The 17,048-nt window shown below is 46.7% G+C and overlaps 1 protein-coding gene across 1 annotated transcript; it reads left to right on the forward strand.

Annotated features, from left to right (window-relative positions):
• Positions 1-981: 981 nt before the first annotated feature.
• Positions 982-15,844, forward strand: CHRNA1 (cholinergic receptor nicotinic alpha 1 subunit). Its single transcript, XM_058300624.2, has 9 exons — positions 982-1,108; positions 6,423-6,568; positions 6,663-6,707; positions 7,275-7,384; positions 9,367-9,562; positions 9,958-10,195; positions 13,346-13,569; positions 14,557-14,796; positions 15,295-15,844. Exons 1-9 carry the CDS (start codon positions 1,066-1,068, stop codon positions 15,424-15,426), a joined length of 1,374 nt encoding a protein of 457 aa, XP_058156607.1. The 5' UTR covers positions 982-1,065; the 3' UTR covers positions 15,427-15,844.
• The last annotated feature ends 1,204 nt before the right edge of the window (positions 15,845-17,048 follow it).

The raw sequence follows: 17,048 nt of genomic DNA on the forward strand, positions 1-17,048 counted from the left end.
TTTCCTCTTAATTATTCTCCAAGTTTCATTTGAGTAAGAATTCGTGGGAGGTGGGACAATTTGCTCCCACTAACGGCCCACAGGGGATAGGTATTGCCTCATTCAGAGATAGGGGTTAGAACTGCCACTCAAGCGGCCAGTAAAACCAGTTTTATGGAAGAAGCTGTCTTTGTTAAAAGCCAAACCCAGTCAAACACAGGACGCCCCCCAGCAGCGGATTCAATACCAACCACACTCTTCTCGACTCTCTGCCTGACCCTGAACCAGAGGAAATGAAATTTCATGTTTGTAGAGGAGATTTTTTTTTTAAGATTTTATTTATTTATTTAATTCCCCCACCCCCCCACCCCCGTTGTCTGTTCTCTGTGTCTGTTTGCTGCGTCTTGTTTCTTTGTCTGCTTCTGTTGTCGTCAGCGGCACGGGAAGTGTGGGCGGCGTCATTCCTGGGCAGGCTGCACTATCTTCTCGCGCTGGGCTGCTCTTCTTACGGGGCGCACTCCTTGCGCTTGGGGCTCCCCTACGCGGGGGACACCCCTGTGTGGCGCGGCACTCCTTGCGCGCATCAGCACTGCGCATGGGCCAGCTCCACACGGGTCAAGGAGGCCCGGGGCTTGAACCGCGGACCTCCCATGTGGTAGACGGACGCCCTAACCATTGGGCCAAGTCTGTTTCCCTGTAGAGTAGATTTTTGTGATTTGGGATGATCAGTGTCTTATACAAGCAGCTGACTCTGCTCACACCAAACGACCCTAATCAAATCAACCCACATAGATGAGGTTCTGGTTTATTACCAGATTCATGGCACATTTAAAATGTGACGCTCCTCACAGGCAGCTTTTCAAGGGTGCAGGGATCGTGTAAAGTGAAGCACACCTGTAGATAGCGTGAGGCTCTCAGCAAGCCCTGGGCTCCAGGGCTGAGGGCAGCCCAGCTGTCACTGCCGCAAACAGGTGGCCGTGAAAAACAATAGCTCCACTGAGCAGACTCGCAGCCAAGCGTTCCGCCAGAGTGCCAGAGCGCCAGTGAGCAGCGCAGGCCCCAGACCTCCCCGGCCCTCACAGCCCCATGGAGCCCCGGGGCTTCCTCCTGCTCCTCGGCCTCTGCTCAGGTAAGTGCTGGGACAGGCGGGGGAGTGCTGTCCTTTGAGGCCGGAGCCCTAGAGGCCACCAAACCAAAGTCTTGCTTTTTTGTGGAAACACAGAACGGTAGGGCTTCATCAACCAGGGGCTGCTCTGTCAGTTTCTTCCCGATTTGGGTTTGGTTGCCTTTTTGAAAATCAAATTTCAGTCTGTGTTGCCCAATTAAAATAGGAGCTGCCTGGTCAAAGGCTGCAAGGTAGACGCGCAGGGCTCTCCTGCCACCGATGCCTGGCATCCGACTCACGTACGCACAGACTCGGCACCACTTCTGCGGTCCTGGCGCTGCCCTCATACCTAAGGACTTAAAGTGGCGACTTACAATTGCAAGCAACATACTTAACAAGTCCTTAACAAGTTGCTCCAGGAATCCTGATCATGAAGAGGATTGATTGACAGCTACATATGCTGGAGAGAGAAACCTATTAATAATTGTAATTATACTCACAACATATAGATGAAGTATTATATAAATATTTAGACCTTTAAAGTTTTTTTTTTTTAAGTCCATCTGAATACATTCCTGCCTACTTCTTTTTAAAGGACATCGCCTTATGTAGGTTTAGGTTTGATTTGAAACTATAAAACCTTGTTTAGCCCTTGACCTGCATTCAACTGTGAAATGTCTCACAACACAGCAGCTGAAAAACTATCCTGAATCCCAAACTTCCGGTAGAGAGAAACAGGAGATGTTTGTGGGTTGCTTAATATAAGAGTTACCGGTGATATCGTCCGACTGGGAAAAGGGGCAGCTGATGTTCTGTGATTTCTCTAATATTGCTTTGACAAACAGAGGCCTTTTGGGCAAAAGAGGCAAAGCGTTTTATTATTAATTTTTTTCAATAGCTAGGTGAGGGAAATAAACCAAACTTGCATTAAATATATCCTGTGGAATTTGGACTTGATCCAACCAAAGCTGTCCTGATAGGGTGTGTGTTTGTGTTTGCAAACACCACATTCAATGAAAATTTTTAAATGAGATTCTTCCATTTAAGGCAGGGGTTCTTACCAAGGGGTCTGTGAGCTTGAACTGAAATTCAAGAAACCATTATTGTTGTGGGGACGTGTTGATGTGGGTGTGATATATTTATTAAATAATACACAGTATAGTATGGACTTAGTAAGGGGTCTGTGGTTTCTCACCTGACTGGCAAAGGGGTCGGTGGAACAAAAAAGGTTAAGAATCCCTGATTTAAGGAGATTTTTTAAGACACCAAAGATCTCCACTGTTTAGCTTTGAAAGTTTTGAAATATGTGATTTATATTTAGAACAAACCTAGAGTTCACATGGGTGGATCATAGCAATTTAGAGTCAGATGAGGCAGTCTAACACCCTCATTTTTCACTGTAATAAAAGTGAAGCTGAAAGACATAAATTGACCTAATTTCTCCTAATATCTAAATTTTGGAGTGTGATCAGTTGGAGAATCCTTTTGTTAGGCTCACAGTCAGCAAGCACAGTCTGAAATAACATCAAGAAACAGCTCAGACTGAGATAGAATTACCCAAGGTACTGCTAACAGTTCAAAATTCCTTCTACCCAACCTGGGGTTGGGGTGGGGAGCCTGCTCTATACATAAAAATATAGAAATATACATTGCACCAAGAATCTCTTTGAAATCATGTCTGAGTTTCCCTACTTAGGGTCAATCCTTCATAGGTAAAATTCTTGTTCATGTCATGGACACTTTTTCCTGTGCTAGCTTAATACATGATCTCAGTTCTATTTGTGTAGCACTTTTCATCACAACCTTTTCCTCTCTTCAGCCTATGGAACCCAAGTCGTTCATTGCTACCTTTCTTATGGCGTATTCCAACTTGTTCAGAGTTATTTATGTAAACGTCAATGTCAATGAAAGTAGGAAATGGGGATCTCCTTGGAAATTCCTTAGAAATTGATCCAGAAGGAACAAGGTTCCCTTTTGGTAGGCTAGGGTGGGCTGTGGACTGCTGGCTCTGCTCACTTCCTCGTCCTCTGCTTCCCCTGACTGGACCATGGAGTTGGCCTGCATATTTTTCTGCTATACAATGCTGACCATCTGCTCTGTACATTGCTTTCTCGTATGTTTTTCCTGTCAAACTGGTTAAATGATCAATTAAAAATAAGCAACCCAGATCAATGCCAAACAAATAGCCTCAAACTCTGGTTCAAGTTGCCAGTACCTGAAGGTAGGCAAGGGCCTCAGTGATCTATGCCAATCCCCCAACCATGGGGTGGAGGAGGCCCAGGATGGACAAGACACAGGGGACTGATGGATTGTGACGGTCCAGGAGCTCGATGGGGCAGCTGCAAAAACTGGGTCTTTGGAGAGCATGCTCCCTGGAAGGGTATTTGAGTGCTGGTGGTTTCAGGGAGATGCCATGTAGAAGCTTTGCAAGGGTCCAGGGGACCTGGCACCATGGTCCACCTTGGGTTCAGAAAACTTGGGAAAATATAAAAAGATAGGCTAGGTCAGGTGTTCCCTACATGGAGACCATGAAGATAACAATGAAGACAGTTAAGCTACATTTAAAGCTTCAAAATCCTAATGTAAATGATACATTGACCTTTAGGAAGGTGGTAAAGAGCATAGGCCCTGATATCAGGGCTCTTAGCTTGGGACTATGAATACATCACTCAAGTATATGAACCTCAGTTTTTTCATCTGTAAAGTGGGGATAAAGACTTACTTCATAGGATCATTATAAGGATTAAACGAGATGATACAAATACAAGATCTTTAATAAAGCTCTATAGGCCAATGAAAACACATACCTTTTTGGGGGGTGTAAAAATGTACCAACTGGTTGCATACTGTGAGTTATTTCAAGCTGATTCAAAGTTCTGAATGAAAGTTGGTGAAAAATCGTGGTTGTTAGCTGGACTGTGGGTTCAAATCACAGGTCTATCATTTACAAAATCTGGGCAAGTCACTTAACCTCCCAGGGCCTCAGTTTCCTCATCTGTAAAGTTGGGACAATTATAATACCAACTTCACCCAGTTGTGAAGATGAAAAAAGTTAGTATATGTAAAGCCCTTAGAATGGGGTCCAGTGCATAGCAAGCTGTGTGTGTTAGCTATTATTTTTATTGATTCATAAAAATAGGAAAAGTAATAAATTTTTGAGCTTAATTATTTTGTCAAACTCTTCAAAACTTAGGAACTAAGGAGAAGAATACTTTTTAAAAGTAATGACCTGTCTCGGTAGTTAACACTACTGGACAAAAAGGGAACACGCCTCACTCTTTTATGTTTTCTTGGCCCTGGGAGAAGGTCTGGAAGCCTCTGCAACTACTTGCGGAAAGAGGAGATCTGGTTGCATGAATCAGGGCAAATGCATCCTGCATCTACTTCCTCTCCCAGCCCTCAGCAGGCAGTCCCCAATCCATGTTAAGACTTGAGTTACAAAGCTCCTTCGTAAGGCATTTGTTGGAATTCAAAACACATTTTCTCATAGGAATAGTGGTACATGGAGTCGTCGGATTTCCGGACAGCCCATGACAAACTCATAATATTAAGAGTTAGCACAACATTGTGAATATAATTAATGGCACTGAATTATATAATTGAATGTGGTTAAAGGGGTAAACTTTAGCTTGTATATATGTTACTAGAATACAATTTTTTAAAGAACATTGGACTGTACAACACAGTGAACCCTAATATAAATCATGGACCATAGTTCATAGCACAATTATAATAACATTCTTTCATTAATTGTAACAAAGGTCCCTCACTAATGTAAGGTGTTAATAATGGGGGGCATATAGGAACTCGGTATTTTCCCCATGACTTTTCTGTAAACCTATACCTGCTCTAATAAATAATCCTACGGCACCACGTGGGTGGGAGTTTCTAACGTGACCTTTGCCTTCACAAGCCCAGGGCCCCGGACAAGGCATCCAACTTCTCTGAATCTCAGGTGAGAATGTCTGCCTGCCTCACCCAAGGCTAGTGAGGAAAAAATAACAATTGGACATTAAACAGCTGTGGGTACTGAGAGTATCAGATGATATTCTGCTCTCAGTTCTGAAAGGAGATATAGCAATCACTATGGAATCACTCATGCTCCAAACCCACGTCAACAAAGCAAACAATTTTTTTTTTAACATCTTCACTGGGACATGCACCTGCAACATCTATTTTTTTTTTATTGTGAAAAATACACATAATATAAAACTGACCATTTTAACCACTTTAATGTGTACAATCCAGTGGCATATAGTATATTCACAGTGTTGTATGACCAACAATTCTATCAAGTTCCAGTACAAAATATTCTGGGACTAGATAGAGCTTCTTTCATTTCTCAAACGGAAACCCCAAACCCATTAAGCAGTTGCTCTCCATTCCTTCCTCCCCGCAGCCCCTGACAACTGCTAATCTGCTTTTTATCCCTCTGCATTTGCTTATTCTGGATATTTCATATAAATAGAATCATATAATATGGGGCCTTTTATGTTTTACTTCTTTTGCTAAGCTCAGTGTTTTCTAGGTGTGTCTGTGTTACTGCAGGCATTGAGGTTTCCTTGCTTTTTTTGGATGAAGAGTCTTCCACTGTATGGTATACCACAAGTTGTTTACACTCATCTGCTGCTCCTGTACACCTTTTGGCTATTGTAAATTGTGCTGCTATTCGTGTACAGGTTTTTCTGTAACTACCTGTTTTCAGTTCTTTGGGGTATATATTTAAGAGTGGAATTGTCAAGTTATATGGTAATTCTGTGTTTAACTTTTTGAGGGATCTCCAAACTATTTTCCACAGCGGCTACACCATTTTGCATTTCTACCAACACCCCATGAGGGTTCTAATTTCTCCACATCCTCACCAGCATGTGGTATTTTCTGGTTTCTTTTACTATGGCCATTCCAGTGGGTATGAACCAGAACTGATTTTTTTTTTTTTGGCTCTTTGTGGCATCATGAGCTCTGAGGCCAGCCAGTCCAAGATTCCGTTGCACCATGACATGACTCTGAAATATTGAGACTTGCTTTTTGTGTGGACTTTTCTTCTTGTGTGTGCGTGTTCCTAGCAAATTTGATTCTGCCAGAGCTGTGTTAAGGAATGTCACCTGTCCAAAGTACAAGTGTTATGATAATCTGGCACACACCACTGTTGCCTGGGACGGGACCAGAGCAGCAGCTGTGCTTGGAAGGGAATTTAAGGCAATAATAGCTGCATGAGGGAGCCCTTCACCATGGTGGGCTCCATGCCTTCCATCAGCTGGTGATGCATCAGCTCATTTTAGTGTGTGGGGGGGAAGGGGGCAGAATCTGACTGTGTGTGTGCTATTTGCTGCCTCAGCTGGCCTTGTCCTGGGCTCGGAACATGAGACCCGCTTGGTGGCCAAGCTGTTTGAGGACTACAACAGCGTGGTGCGGCCAGTGGAGGACCACCGCCAGGCTGTGGAGGTCACCGTGGGCCTGCAGCTGATCCAGCTCATCAACGTGGTGAGATGAGCCTGCTTGAGCCCCCGGCACCCCGCCTGCCCACCCAGGGCCTCCCCCCACTCCCCACTAAGGAGGCCACCTTCCCTTTTTTCAGGATGAAGTAAATCAGATCGTGACAACCAACGTGCGTCTGAAACAGGTAATTCAGCTAGACTGTTGTGGCTATATAGAAAGTTAACCTGCACCCAGAGGAAATCATTTGGGTTACCGGGATAATCAAAATGTTAAAGAGTGAAGATTTTCAGACGGTGGGATTATAGGTCGTGTTTCTTTGTTTTGTGTTGACTTTTGCCTTGGGTTTTTTCTGTGTTATCCCTATTGGCTACATTGGGCATATCTTACTTTTATAATATAGGAAAATATAGAATAATTTTTAAAATGATGTTGCCCATTCGAGGGCTATGCTCACACTGGGGTCATGCTCATTGCCCCGGGGTGGGGCAGCCTGGCGTGGTGGGTCTGCCGCCTCCCAGTGCCTGACCTTGGGAGTGCCTTTGTTTCCCCAACTGTAAAATGGGCTCATGGCATTGTCCTGAGGACCAAATGCGTTAATACAGACAAAAGGCCCAGCGCAGGGCAGGTCAGCTGAATTCTCGCAGGAGCACAGTTCTCGCTGTCTGAATCACCACGCGGGGTCGGAGCTCTTGAGAACCCGCGACTCTTAAACACTTTGAGCTTTTGAATAGCTAAATGTCTCTGTTTCCAGCAATGGGTGGATTACAAACTGAAATGGAATCCAGATGACTATGGTGGCGTGAAAAAAATTCATATTCCCTCCGAAAAGATCTGGCGCCCGGACTTGGTGCTCTATAATAAGTAAGCAACGCGGGCGGGGGGCGGGTGGGGGGCGGGCTGCCTCCCGGTCTGCTGCTCACTGCCGTTCACATTAAATAACCCTGAAAAACCAAAAGCCAAGCTGACAAGCTAGGGGTGCCATATGGTGTCTCATGTTAGGAATAGAAACAATTATCGGAGCCAAATGGAATCAGGGCTGGGGGCTGGCGGCCGTTTAATCCCTGAGAGCTCCTGAAGGGTGCGCGGCAACCATCCAAGGAATCCAAACTTCAGATAATCGAGTTCCTTGGAAGAAATTCCTTCCTGTCGAATAGGCGCGCCCCTCCGCGGGTCACTCCTCCCCGCTGCGGCCGTCCCAGGACGCCTGCGCCCCCCCGCGGCCCGGGCTCCACGACAGACCTCGAGCTGTGAAATCATGATGCGATTCAAGACACTCGCGGTTAATGGCACGTTCATTATCATATGCCCTTCATTTGTCAGGGAATGTTCATTTCAAAGAGCATCCTGCCCAGGCAGGAGCGTTCGACAGGGGCCTAGAGGATTTACCGCTGCGCACCAGGCAGGGGGCGCGGGGGGCGACCCGGGCGAGGCTCCCCAATGACAGCCACACCCTTTAAGGGGGCCCCGCCCCAGCTTCCATCTTCTAAAACATCTTTCCAATTATAGTTGGGATTCAAACTTGAGCCGAATTATCCCATCATTGGTGTAACCTTTTCAGACAAAGATGCTGACAGAGCGGAGTGTCTTGTGCTAGTCAGGTTTCTTTTTTGGTAAGGACTGAGGGAAGCAATTAAAATCCTCTGGTCCTTTGACAAGCTCGCTCAGGACACCCTGAGGGGGAGAGAACCCCGCTTGAGCGGCTGACAGAGAGGGGCTTCAAGGAGCCTGGGGCCCTCTGTGGGCCCTTTGGGGTGGGGTGGAGTGGGGGTGTCTCAACCAACGTAGTTGTCTGGATAAAGAGTCCCACTCTGGAAAAATTCCCGCGGAGAAAATCTCTTCCCTTATGAGGGGAGGGCTGAACATATATCATTAGGTCCCCCAAATTGCACCAAGGCAGACCCCATCCCACGCATTTAAAACCAGTTCTAGTGCCTTGCGCTCTGCCAGGTCCCCTGAACACTGGCTGTTGACAAGAGAGTGAGCTGTCTGCTGAGCAAGGCCTGTAGACCGGGCTTCTTGCTATTTTTTAGCACCTATAATGGCTTTTTTTTTCAGTGCTAAATCATTAGCAACATTTGGAAATCTGGAAATATCACATTAAAATTTGGATTTCTTAGCCACTCTAGAAAAATCCAACATTGAAAACTCTGGAAATTTTGCTTTTAAAAATCTGGATCTGCAGCTTCCCCTGAAGAATCCAACTCTCTGGCAACACCGGGCCTTTGCTCCCACAGGGACCCCCTGGGCAGAGCTGAGTGGCGGTACCTTCCGTGGATGAGCAATGGCTCCCCCCACCATCGCCCCACCCCCCACTCATCCCACACCTGCCTGGCCCTAGAGGCATCTGACTTTGGGACCCTTTAGTTCTAAGTAGTTCCGAAAAGAGTAATGGACCCCTTCCTAAACCTGCTTGGCACAGAATGAGCCATTGGAAGTATTTTAATTAAAAAGTGCTGTTTTTTCCCAGTCAACCCTCAAAATATATCAGGGAGGGGATAGACGGAGATCAACAATACAAATATCATTGAGGACTGGGAGAAAAAATCTGGAATCCGTGTTATCTCTTATGTCTTTTAAAGTGTAGATTCCCAGGTGCTTCCCCAGTTTTTTTGATTCAAGGTTGAGGTGGTGATAAGGAATCTGTATTTTTAAGAAGCACCTCAGTGATTCTTCTTATCAGACCAATTTGGGGAACATGGCAATAAATAAAGTGATACTGCCGAAAGAAAGCGTCTATAATTAGCACCTGACTAATTAACAGCTGTCTCCCGTTAAAGTCCTCAAGCTGAACTAAAGGCTCATCTGTTACCTAGAGCTGTTGTCCTCTTTTATCCCAATTGTAGTGCAGACGGTGACTTTGCCATTGTGAAGTTCACCAAAGTGCTGCTGGACTACACCGGGCACATCACGTGGACGCCTCCGGCCATCTTCAAAAGCTACTGTGAGATCATCGTCACCCACTTTCCCTTTGACGAGCAGAACTGCAGCATGAAGCTGGGCACGTGGACCCACGACGGCTCCGTGGTGGCCATCTACCCGGTAGGCGTGGCCTCACGCGGCGAGGTCAGGCTCAGGGGTGAGAAGCAGGCCTCCAGCGTCTGCCCCTCTCACGTCACGGGCTCTCAGCACCAGTTAGAACTCTGGGGATCTTCTAGTCTGATGGTTCTCAAATGGTTGAGAAGAATCTTGGCGCATCGCACATCAGAACCTCGTGCCCTTAAATGAAGACACGAATTCCAGGGAGTCTGATTTAATCGGTCTGGGGTGGGGCTAGGGTGTCACGACATTTTAAAAGCTCCACCTGCATGTGGAGCCAAAATGGAGAATCCCAAGGGGCCAACCCCCTTTATTTTATAGGAAAGGGAAGCTAAGACCCCTTTCTGCCCCTGCTCAGGGTGACATGGCTGGGATTTCAAAACCTCCTTCCGTCTTAGGAAAGCGACCAGCCCGACCTGAGCAGCTTCATGGAGAGTGGGGAGTGGGTGATCAAGGAGTCCCGGGGCTGGAAGCACTGGGTCTTCTACGCCTGCTGCCCCTCCACCCCCTACCTGGACATCACCTACCACTTCGTCATGCAGCGCCTGCCCCTCTACTTCATCATCAATGTCATCGTTCCCTGCCTGCTCTTCTCCTTCTTAACCGGCCTGGTGTTCTACCTGCCCACAGACTCAGGTAGGTGCAGTGGCCCTGACGGCTGCCTGTGGCTCAGATGCATCTTGTGCTGCTATTTGGGGAACACCAGAAATAATCGTGTGCTTACACACAGAGAGAGGCAGCCAGCTTCACGTCCTCGTGATGGGGAAGAATCAGATACCAAGGGGCCCCGTGCAGCTGCCAAGCTCAGGTGGATGGAGCTCCAGCTGGAGCAGACATGCAGAACAGGCAGGGAGTCTCGCATCACCCCAAAGATGCGCATAAAGAGCTGGAGCTCAAGCGACTTCAGCAGCAGCAACTACTTGCTGAATACTTTCTGCAGCCCAGGCCTGCGCCAGGGGAGGCGGGTGATCACAGGGCCTCCTCACCCTCAGCTGCCCGGGGAAGCTGCTTTCCAGCGACTGGCTCACCCAGGGCGGGTCTCTCTCACCCACTGCTCTCCACTTGAAAATCACTTTTGCTTATCTGTTTTTCCAGAAAGCAGCATCTTTATACATGAGACCATACTTCCAAGGTGGCAATTCTTCCTCACATAGCCGTGACAGCTTACTTACCTCCTCCTGGGTAATCACATCTGTGACATAATTTCATCAAACACCAACAATCTACAGAAGAGGGGAAAGGGGTGTATGCGCGCCTTTAGCCAGTCACTGTTCATAAACAATGTACGGCAGGTACACAGGGAAAAAAGAAAGTACGGACAGTCCTCATGCATGACAGGGAACCATGAGAGCAAAAGGATTTTCTTTTTAAAAGTCCAAATTCAGGAGGGAAAAAGAGTATTCATTCATACATTCAACCAAGATTTGTTGAGCAGGTGTTATGTAGAAGGAACACAACTGAAATTCTCAGAAAGAGCCTCAGTCCACAGAGTGCATGCTTACTGATTGTATTCATTTTTAAACAAATGACCACACATACAAATATTTTTCAACTTTTTAATCAAGTGAAGCTTCTTAAAGTGAATTTAGAAAACACTGGTCAGGGCAATATGGAAACAAATCAGAGTGGCTATAAGGATTAACTGCACTAGTGCTTGACAAATACGATTATTATTGATCATGAAAGTTGATGTAACTTGGTAAGTATTTCACACTTATAACTCTGTCTTCTTTTTCCCTTTATTACCTCCTTTTGAAGGCTTTCCTAACCACCCAGATAAAATTGTCAATTTCTTTTTTTTTTTTTTTTTAAAGATTTATTTATTTATTTAATTCCCCCCCCCTCCCCTGGTTGTCTGTTCTTGGTGTCTATTTGCTGCGTCTTGTTTCTTTGTCCACTTCTGTTGTCGTCAGCGGCACGGGAAGTGTGGGCGGCGCCATTCCTGGGCAGGCTGCTCTTTCTTTTCACGCTGGGCGGCTTTCCTCACGGGCGCACTCCTTGCGCGTGGGGCTCCCCCACGGGGGGGACACCCCTGCGTGGCAGGGCACTCCTTGCGCGCATCAGCACTGCGCATGGGCCAGCTCCACACGGGTCAAGGAGGCCCGGGGTTTGAACCGCGGACCTCCCATATGGTAGACGGACGCCCTAACCACTGGGCCAAAGTCCGTTTCCAAATTGTCAATTTCTTATTTGCTTCCACTCCGTTTCCTGTATATACTTCACATCTAGTGTCATTCTTTATTTCCCTTCTTGGTTTACAATTTTGCTTCAACCTGACAGGGTGAAAGGCAGGAAAGGACAGTGCTCATTTTTGCATCTTTAGTGGCAGGCCAAGGTGCTGCAGGAATGAATGAAATTGGGTTAGAAAACTCAGAAAGGACTTTGGGGAAGAAAGGTTGTGAAGAAACTAAATTTGGTATGCTTGTTTATGAGACTGGCACGTGCCCTTATGCCCCCCTCATCAGGGCAGAAAGCCAGCTCCACCACTCCTGGGTTGCTTGGTGTATCCTCTGGAACCCTTACCTGGGCTGATTGTTTGAACACATATAATCATCCAAGCAAGAGTGCCTCTCAGAGCTTGATGCTAATCTTCAGTGAGCTGTACCTCATGGTGCCTTGTCATTAAAAAGCTCCCTGGCATTATCCGGGCAAGTGGTATATGAGCTTAGTAATTACTGAATGCAAACATTGATTAGCTCATGGGCACAGGAAGGAAGGAAAAGTTTTCTGAGGAAAAAAGTTGTAAGCAAGCTAGCAATGGGAGTGGTTAATAGGTTTCACTGGTTAAAAAAAAAAGCTCCATCCTGCAAAAATTCTGACAATTGTGGTGATGGTTACACCTCCTTGAGAATGTACTTAATACCCCTGGATTACACACTTAAAAATGGTTAAATGATAATCTTATTGCAATTGGGAAAAAAAGGAGAGGAAGAAAAAAACTCCATCCTGGAAAGCAGGGAAACCCAAAGAGTTCCCAAGAACACACAACCAGCCCACAGAAAGTCCCTTCCAGAGGTTTCCTACTGAATCTAAAAGATCAATGCCTACAGGAAAAAAAAAAAATACCCTGGGTCATTCAGTCCCTGACCTTCCTGCTTGCCAGACTTGCCCACCCAACAGGAACTTATTATTCACCCTGATATTACAGGGCCTGAAGAAAAGAAGTGGAGGTGGGAAGAATCCCCACTCCCTTAGTGTGGAGAGAAAAAAAAAAGAGAGAAATAAGTGGGAAGACAGACTTCCTCTTAGCTGAAAGTGAGAAAGTCACCGTGTGAACGCATTGATATCAGGTCACTCAGGGTGCCAGGGAGAACTCCTTGACTTTGCAGATTTTGTACTTTTCTTGGTTTTGGTCTTGCCACTTGCTCCTATAATGAGAAAACTTTATGTAAACTTCTGGGCTGCCCAGCCATCCGCTGGAATGTGGTTCACTTTCTTTTAAAAAATTTTTTATTGCGGTTCACTTTTATGAAGTTTAATGCGTTCTGCTGCAAAGGGAAAACCTGCCACCCCAGGCTCGGCTTGCCCCCTGGAGCCCTCCCTGGCCTGGGTTCCACCAAGAAATGGACCTCTGTGGGCGAGATGACGTGCCTCTTTCCCGCCGACAGCCTCTGATGGAGCTGCCTGCCACTCGCTGTGGGAAGCAGAGTCAGGCTGCCAGTGTCGCCTGGGGAGCTGTGCAGGAAAACCCGGAGCCCAGGGCAGTGCTGAGAGCCTGCCGTCACAGACCCCTCGCCCGTGCGTCCCCGGGGGGCGCCGTGTTTCTTCTTGCCGTTGTCCCTCCAGGAGAGAAGATGACTCTGAGCATCTCCGTCTTGCTGTCCTTGACCGTGTTCCTGCTGGTCATCGTGGAGCTGATCCCGTCCACCTCGAGCGCCGTGCCCCTGATCGGGAAGTACATGCTCTTCACCATGGTGTTCGTCATCGCGTCCATCGTCGTCACCGTGGTGGTCATCAACACGCACCACCGCTCGCCCAGCACGCACGCCATGCCCGAGTGGATGCGCAAGGTGAGCCGGCGGGCGCCCCCCGGCGGCCGGCGGAACCCCGCTCGCCTGCGGGAGTCCTTTCCGGGCTGCAGGGCATTTGGGGGAAGGGACTTGGGAGAAATGAATAACTCATAACATAGCCCTCCTAGGGCGAGAAGAAAAACTGAACAAATCCCAGCCCCGATTCAAGCTTGAAGGATCTCTTTGACTGGAGAAGACGAATCCATCTACCGTCTTGATTCCAATGCTGGGGGATTCTTGAGATGGCTGTGTGAATGTCTGCCACCTGGTGAACAGCCTGCGTGGCTTTTGCCGCTGGAATCCTCAATTAAGAGCTGCAAAGGGGACCAAGGCTGGGAGGGATTGGAAGGGGCTTGATAGAGACTGTGAAACAGGGAGTTCTGAGAGGAACGTGGTCTCAAATGCTCCCGTTGCTGAACTGTAACATATTCACATTTCAGAGATGTCAGTTTTTTGGTAAAACTTCACACAGTAAAGTCCAGGATATTTTGTGCGCAATGCAAAAGGTTTGTCAGGGATTGACTGAGAAACTTCTGCCTGCCATGTACTGTTTTTGGATGCAATTTCTATCAAGATTGCTGGGAGACTCCTGGCAATATCTATGTTGCAGTTTCTAAAGAAACAAGAAACAGAAGAAAACACGCTAGCTGTTTTGTGGGGCCTAAGCATATGATTTTGGGGTGATAGGGAGGCTCTTTTTAGCCATAAGACCATGAGAGAAGCCAGAGCCTGTAGGGGGTCCTGAAGCGTAAGCTGCAGTGGTTTCTCTTGGGTCTGAAGGCGGCACACGGGCTCCCTCCGGTGGCCAATTGCTCACATTACAGCACCATCAAAATCTCCGTCTATTTAAGGTCAAGGAAGCTGTGCCCAGAGGAGTTGAGAGACTTGCCCGAGGTCACATTGCTAGTTCAAAAGCAGAATTCGATGCTTCTTCTCCTGACAATAATTCTCATACATGGATTTCTTTTTTATTTTCTTTTATGTTAGGTTTTTATCGACACTATCCCAAATATCATGTTTTTCTCCACAATGAAAAGACCATCCAGAGAAAAACAAGACAAAAAGATTTTTACAGAAGACATTGATATTTCTGACATCTCTGGGAAGCCGGGGCCTCCACCCGTGGGCTTCCATTCTCCCCTGATCAAACACCCAGAGGTGAAGAGCGCCATCGAGGGCGTCAAGTACATTGCGGAGACCATGAAGTCAGACCAGGAGTCCAACAACGTAAGCCTCGTGGCCGCAAAGCCGCATCTCTGTTTTAAATGAGCAAACTCATGGGCACGGGCAGATGCGTTTGGCTTGACAGGTAGGTTAACATTCAAGAGATGTGCCTTGATGACCCCCTGTGGGCCACCTTAGTAAGTCATCACATTCTCAATCCTCTATTCAAAAAATAAAGATTGCGTGCAAGCTACAATGTAAACCATTATCCATGTGGGGCAGCAGTGCTCCAAAATGTATTCACCAAATGCAATGAATGTGCCACGACGATGAAAGAGGTTGTTGATGTGGGAGGAGTGGGGTGAGGGGCTGGGGGGTATATGGGGACCTCTTATATTTTTTTTAATGTAACACTTTTAAAAAAATAGAGAAAAATAAATAAATAAGATTGCCATGCCAGCCAGTGGTCTGGAGTAGAAAAGCCCATAGCTGATGCATGGCACAAACATTGGAAGACCAATCACCACCTTCCAGAAATTCTAACTCTTTCCTCTCTGCCAGGCGGCTGAAGAATGGAAGTATGTTGCGATGGTGATGGACCACATTCTCCTCGGCGTCTTCATGCTGGTCTGCATCATCGGAACCCTGGCTGTGTTTGCGGGTCGGCTCATTGAATTGAATCAGCAAGGATGAGCAGAAAGCTGCGCTGCCTGGCTCTACCCCAGGGCCTGCCAAGAAAGACAAGAGAGAAGAGGGGAAAATTTGTCCATTGGCTACACTCTCCTTGATCAACCATTTAATTTTCTGAATTTATTATTAATGATAATGATTTACGTTTATGTAAGGTTATGGCCTCGTTGCTCCTCCCTTCAATCCTGCTGCGCTGTACTTTTCAATGAATGAAACAAAAGCAAGTGTTCCTTTCCAATGGCATCTGGAAGATTCTTGCCCAGCATCATAGCCTATTTTTATTTTTTTAAAAAAGAAAAGCCTATCCATAGCTTTGTCATAGAGTCAGTTTTGTACCCACTAGGAAAGATCCATCTACCAGTCCCAAGTAGATGAAACATTTGGTTTGTAGAGTTAGGAAGCAGTAGAAAGGAAAAAGAAAGCTAAGTTCCAGAATGGCCACCAAAATGCAAACCTCATCTAAAACCATGTTTTTAAGTAGATTTCTAGAACTGGGAGACGAAAGAGGGATCTGATGTCACCTTGATTTCATGTCCGGGGTTTGAGGGAAAACAGAGCCTAAGGGTACTGAGTGTGGGCTCCAGGCACAGTGAGAATCATACCACATGTATGGCTTTTATTGCATCCTCATAACTCTCATAGCATCCTCATAATGTCCCTATTTTACAAATGGGCAAACTGAATCTCAGGGAGGTTCATTGCCCAGACTAGAAAGTAGAAGAACAGAGATTTGAACACAGACTTTGGGATTCCAAAGCCGCTGGGGCTGAGTCAGTTCATCTACTCACTTGCTCTCTTGGCCTCCACTGGCTTGACTAGGCCATTCTGTAACTCTGGTCAGTGTTTTCTAAAATTTCAGTCTCAGTGCCAACCATCCTTCTGCCTTCCCAATTAAGCTTCCTGCTTCCCTCACCCCCAATCCTAACCTCAATCATATTTTGGGCCTGGCTTTCCCCCCCTAGTCCTTACTCCAATTGTATTTGAGGTTGTAGTATTATATAAATGGATCCAGAAATGTATGCACATGTCATTATTATTTCTAAAATTCTGGAAAAGTTAGGAGGAGAGAAAACAATTTCATTTCTTCATAGCAACCCTCAAGCCATCCCTGCAAACAGTTTAGCTCAGAACAAGAAACCGTGCCTCTCCAGACTCGCTAAAGGCCTTTGGATGTCCAGAACACTCCTGACCCATGTTGGTACCAGTGCAGAGCATCCTGTCTGCGAGGTGGTCTGTCTGAACCAAGGTGGTTTCAATCTACTCCATGGGATTCCCCATCTCACACACATGGCAGGGCCAAGTGATTTCAGTTAAGAGTAAATGAGGCAGGGAGCAGATGTGGCTCAAGCAGTTGGGCCACGTGGGAGGTCCTGGATTTGGTTCCCGGTGCTTCCTAAAGAAGACGAACAAGACAGCAAGCTGATGAGACAACATGACACAAGGAGACGCAACGAGGAGACACAACAAGCAGGGAGTGAGTGTGGCTCAAGCAACTGGGCACCTCCCTCCTACCTGGGAGGTCCTGGATTTGGTTCCTGGTGCCTCCTAAAAGAAGATGAGCAGAAACAGAAAGCACACCATGAACAGACACAGAGAGCAGACAGTGAGCACAAAAGAAAAGAAGA

Source organism: Dasypus novemcinctus, chromosome 7, assembly GCF_030445035.2.
Source record: "Dasypus novemcinctus isolate mDasNov1 chromosome 7, mDasNov1.1.hap2, whole genome shotgun sequence".
In the NCBI taxonomy this organism is placed as follows: Eukaryota; Metazoa; Chordata; class Mammalia; order Cingulata; family Dasypodidae; genus Dasypus; species Dasypus novemcinctus.

Excerpts from the sequence above, each read along its gene's own strand:
- CHRNA1 (XM_058300624.2), top strand. The coding sequence starts at position 1,066 with ATGGAGCCCCGGGGCTTCCTCCTGCTCCTCGGCCTCTGCTCAG. Across the intron at positions 6,708-7,274 it reads CCAACGTGCGTCTGAAACAG|CAATGGGTGGATTACAAACT; the intron begins GTAATTCAGCTA and ends CTCTGTTTCCAG. Across the intron at positions 9,563-9,957 it reads CCGTGGTGGCCATCTACCCG|GAAAGCGACCAGCCCGACCT; the intron begins GTAGGCGTGGCC and ends CTTCCGTCTTAG.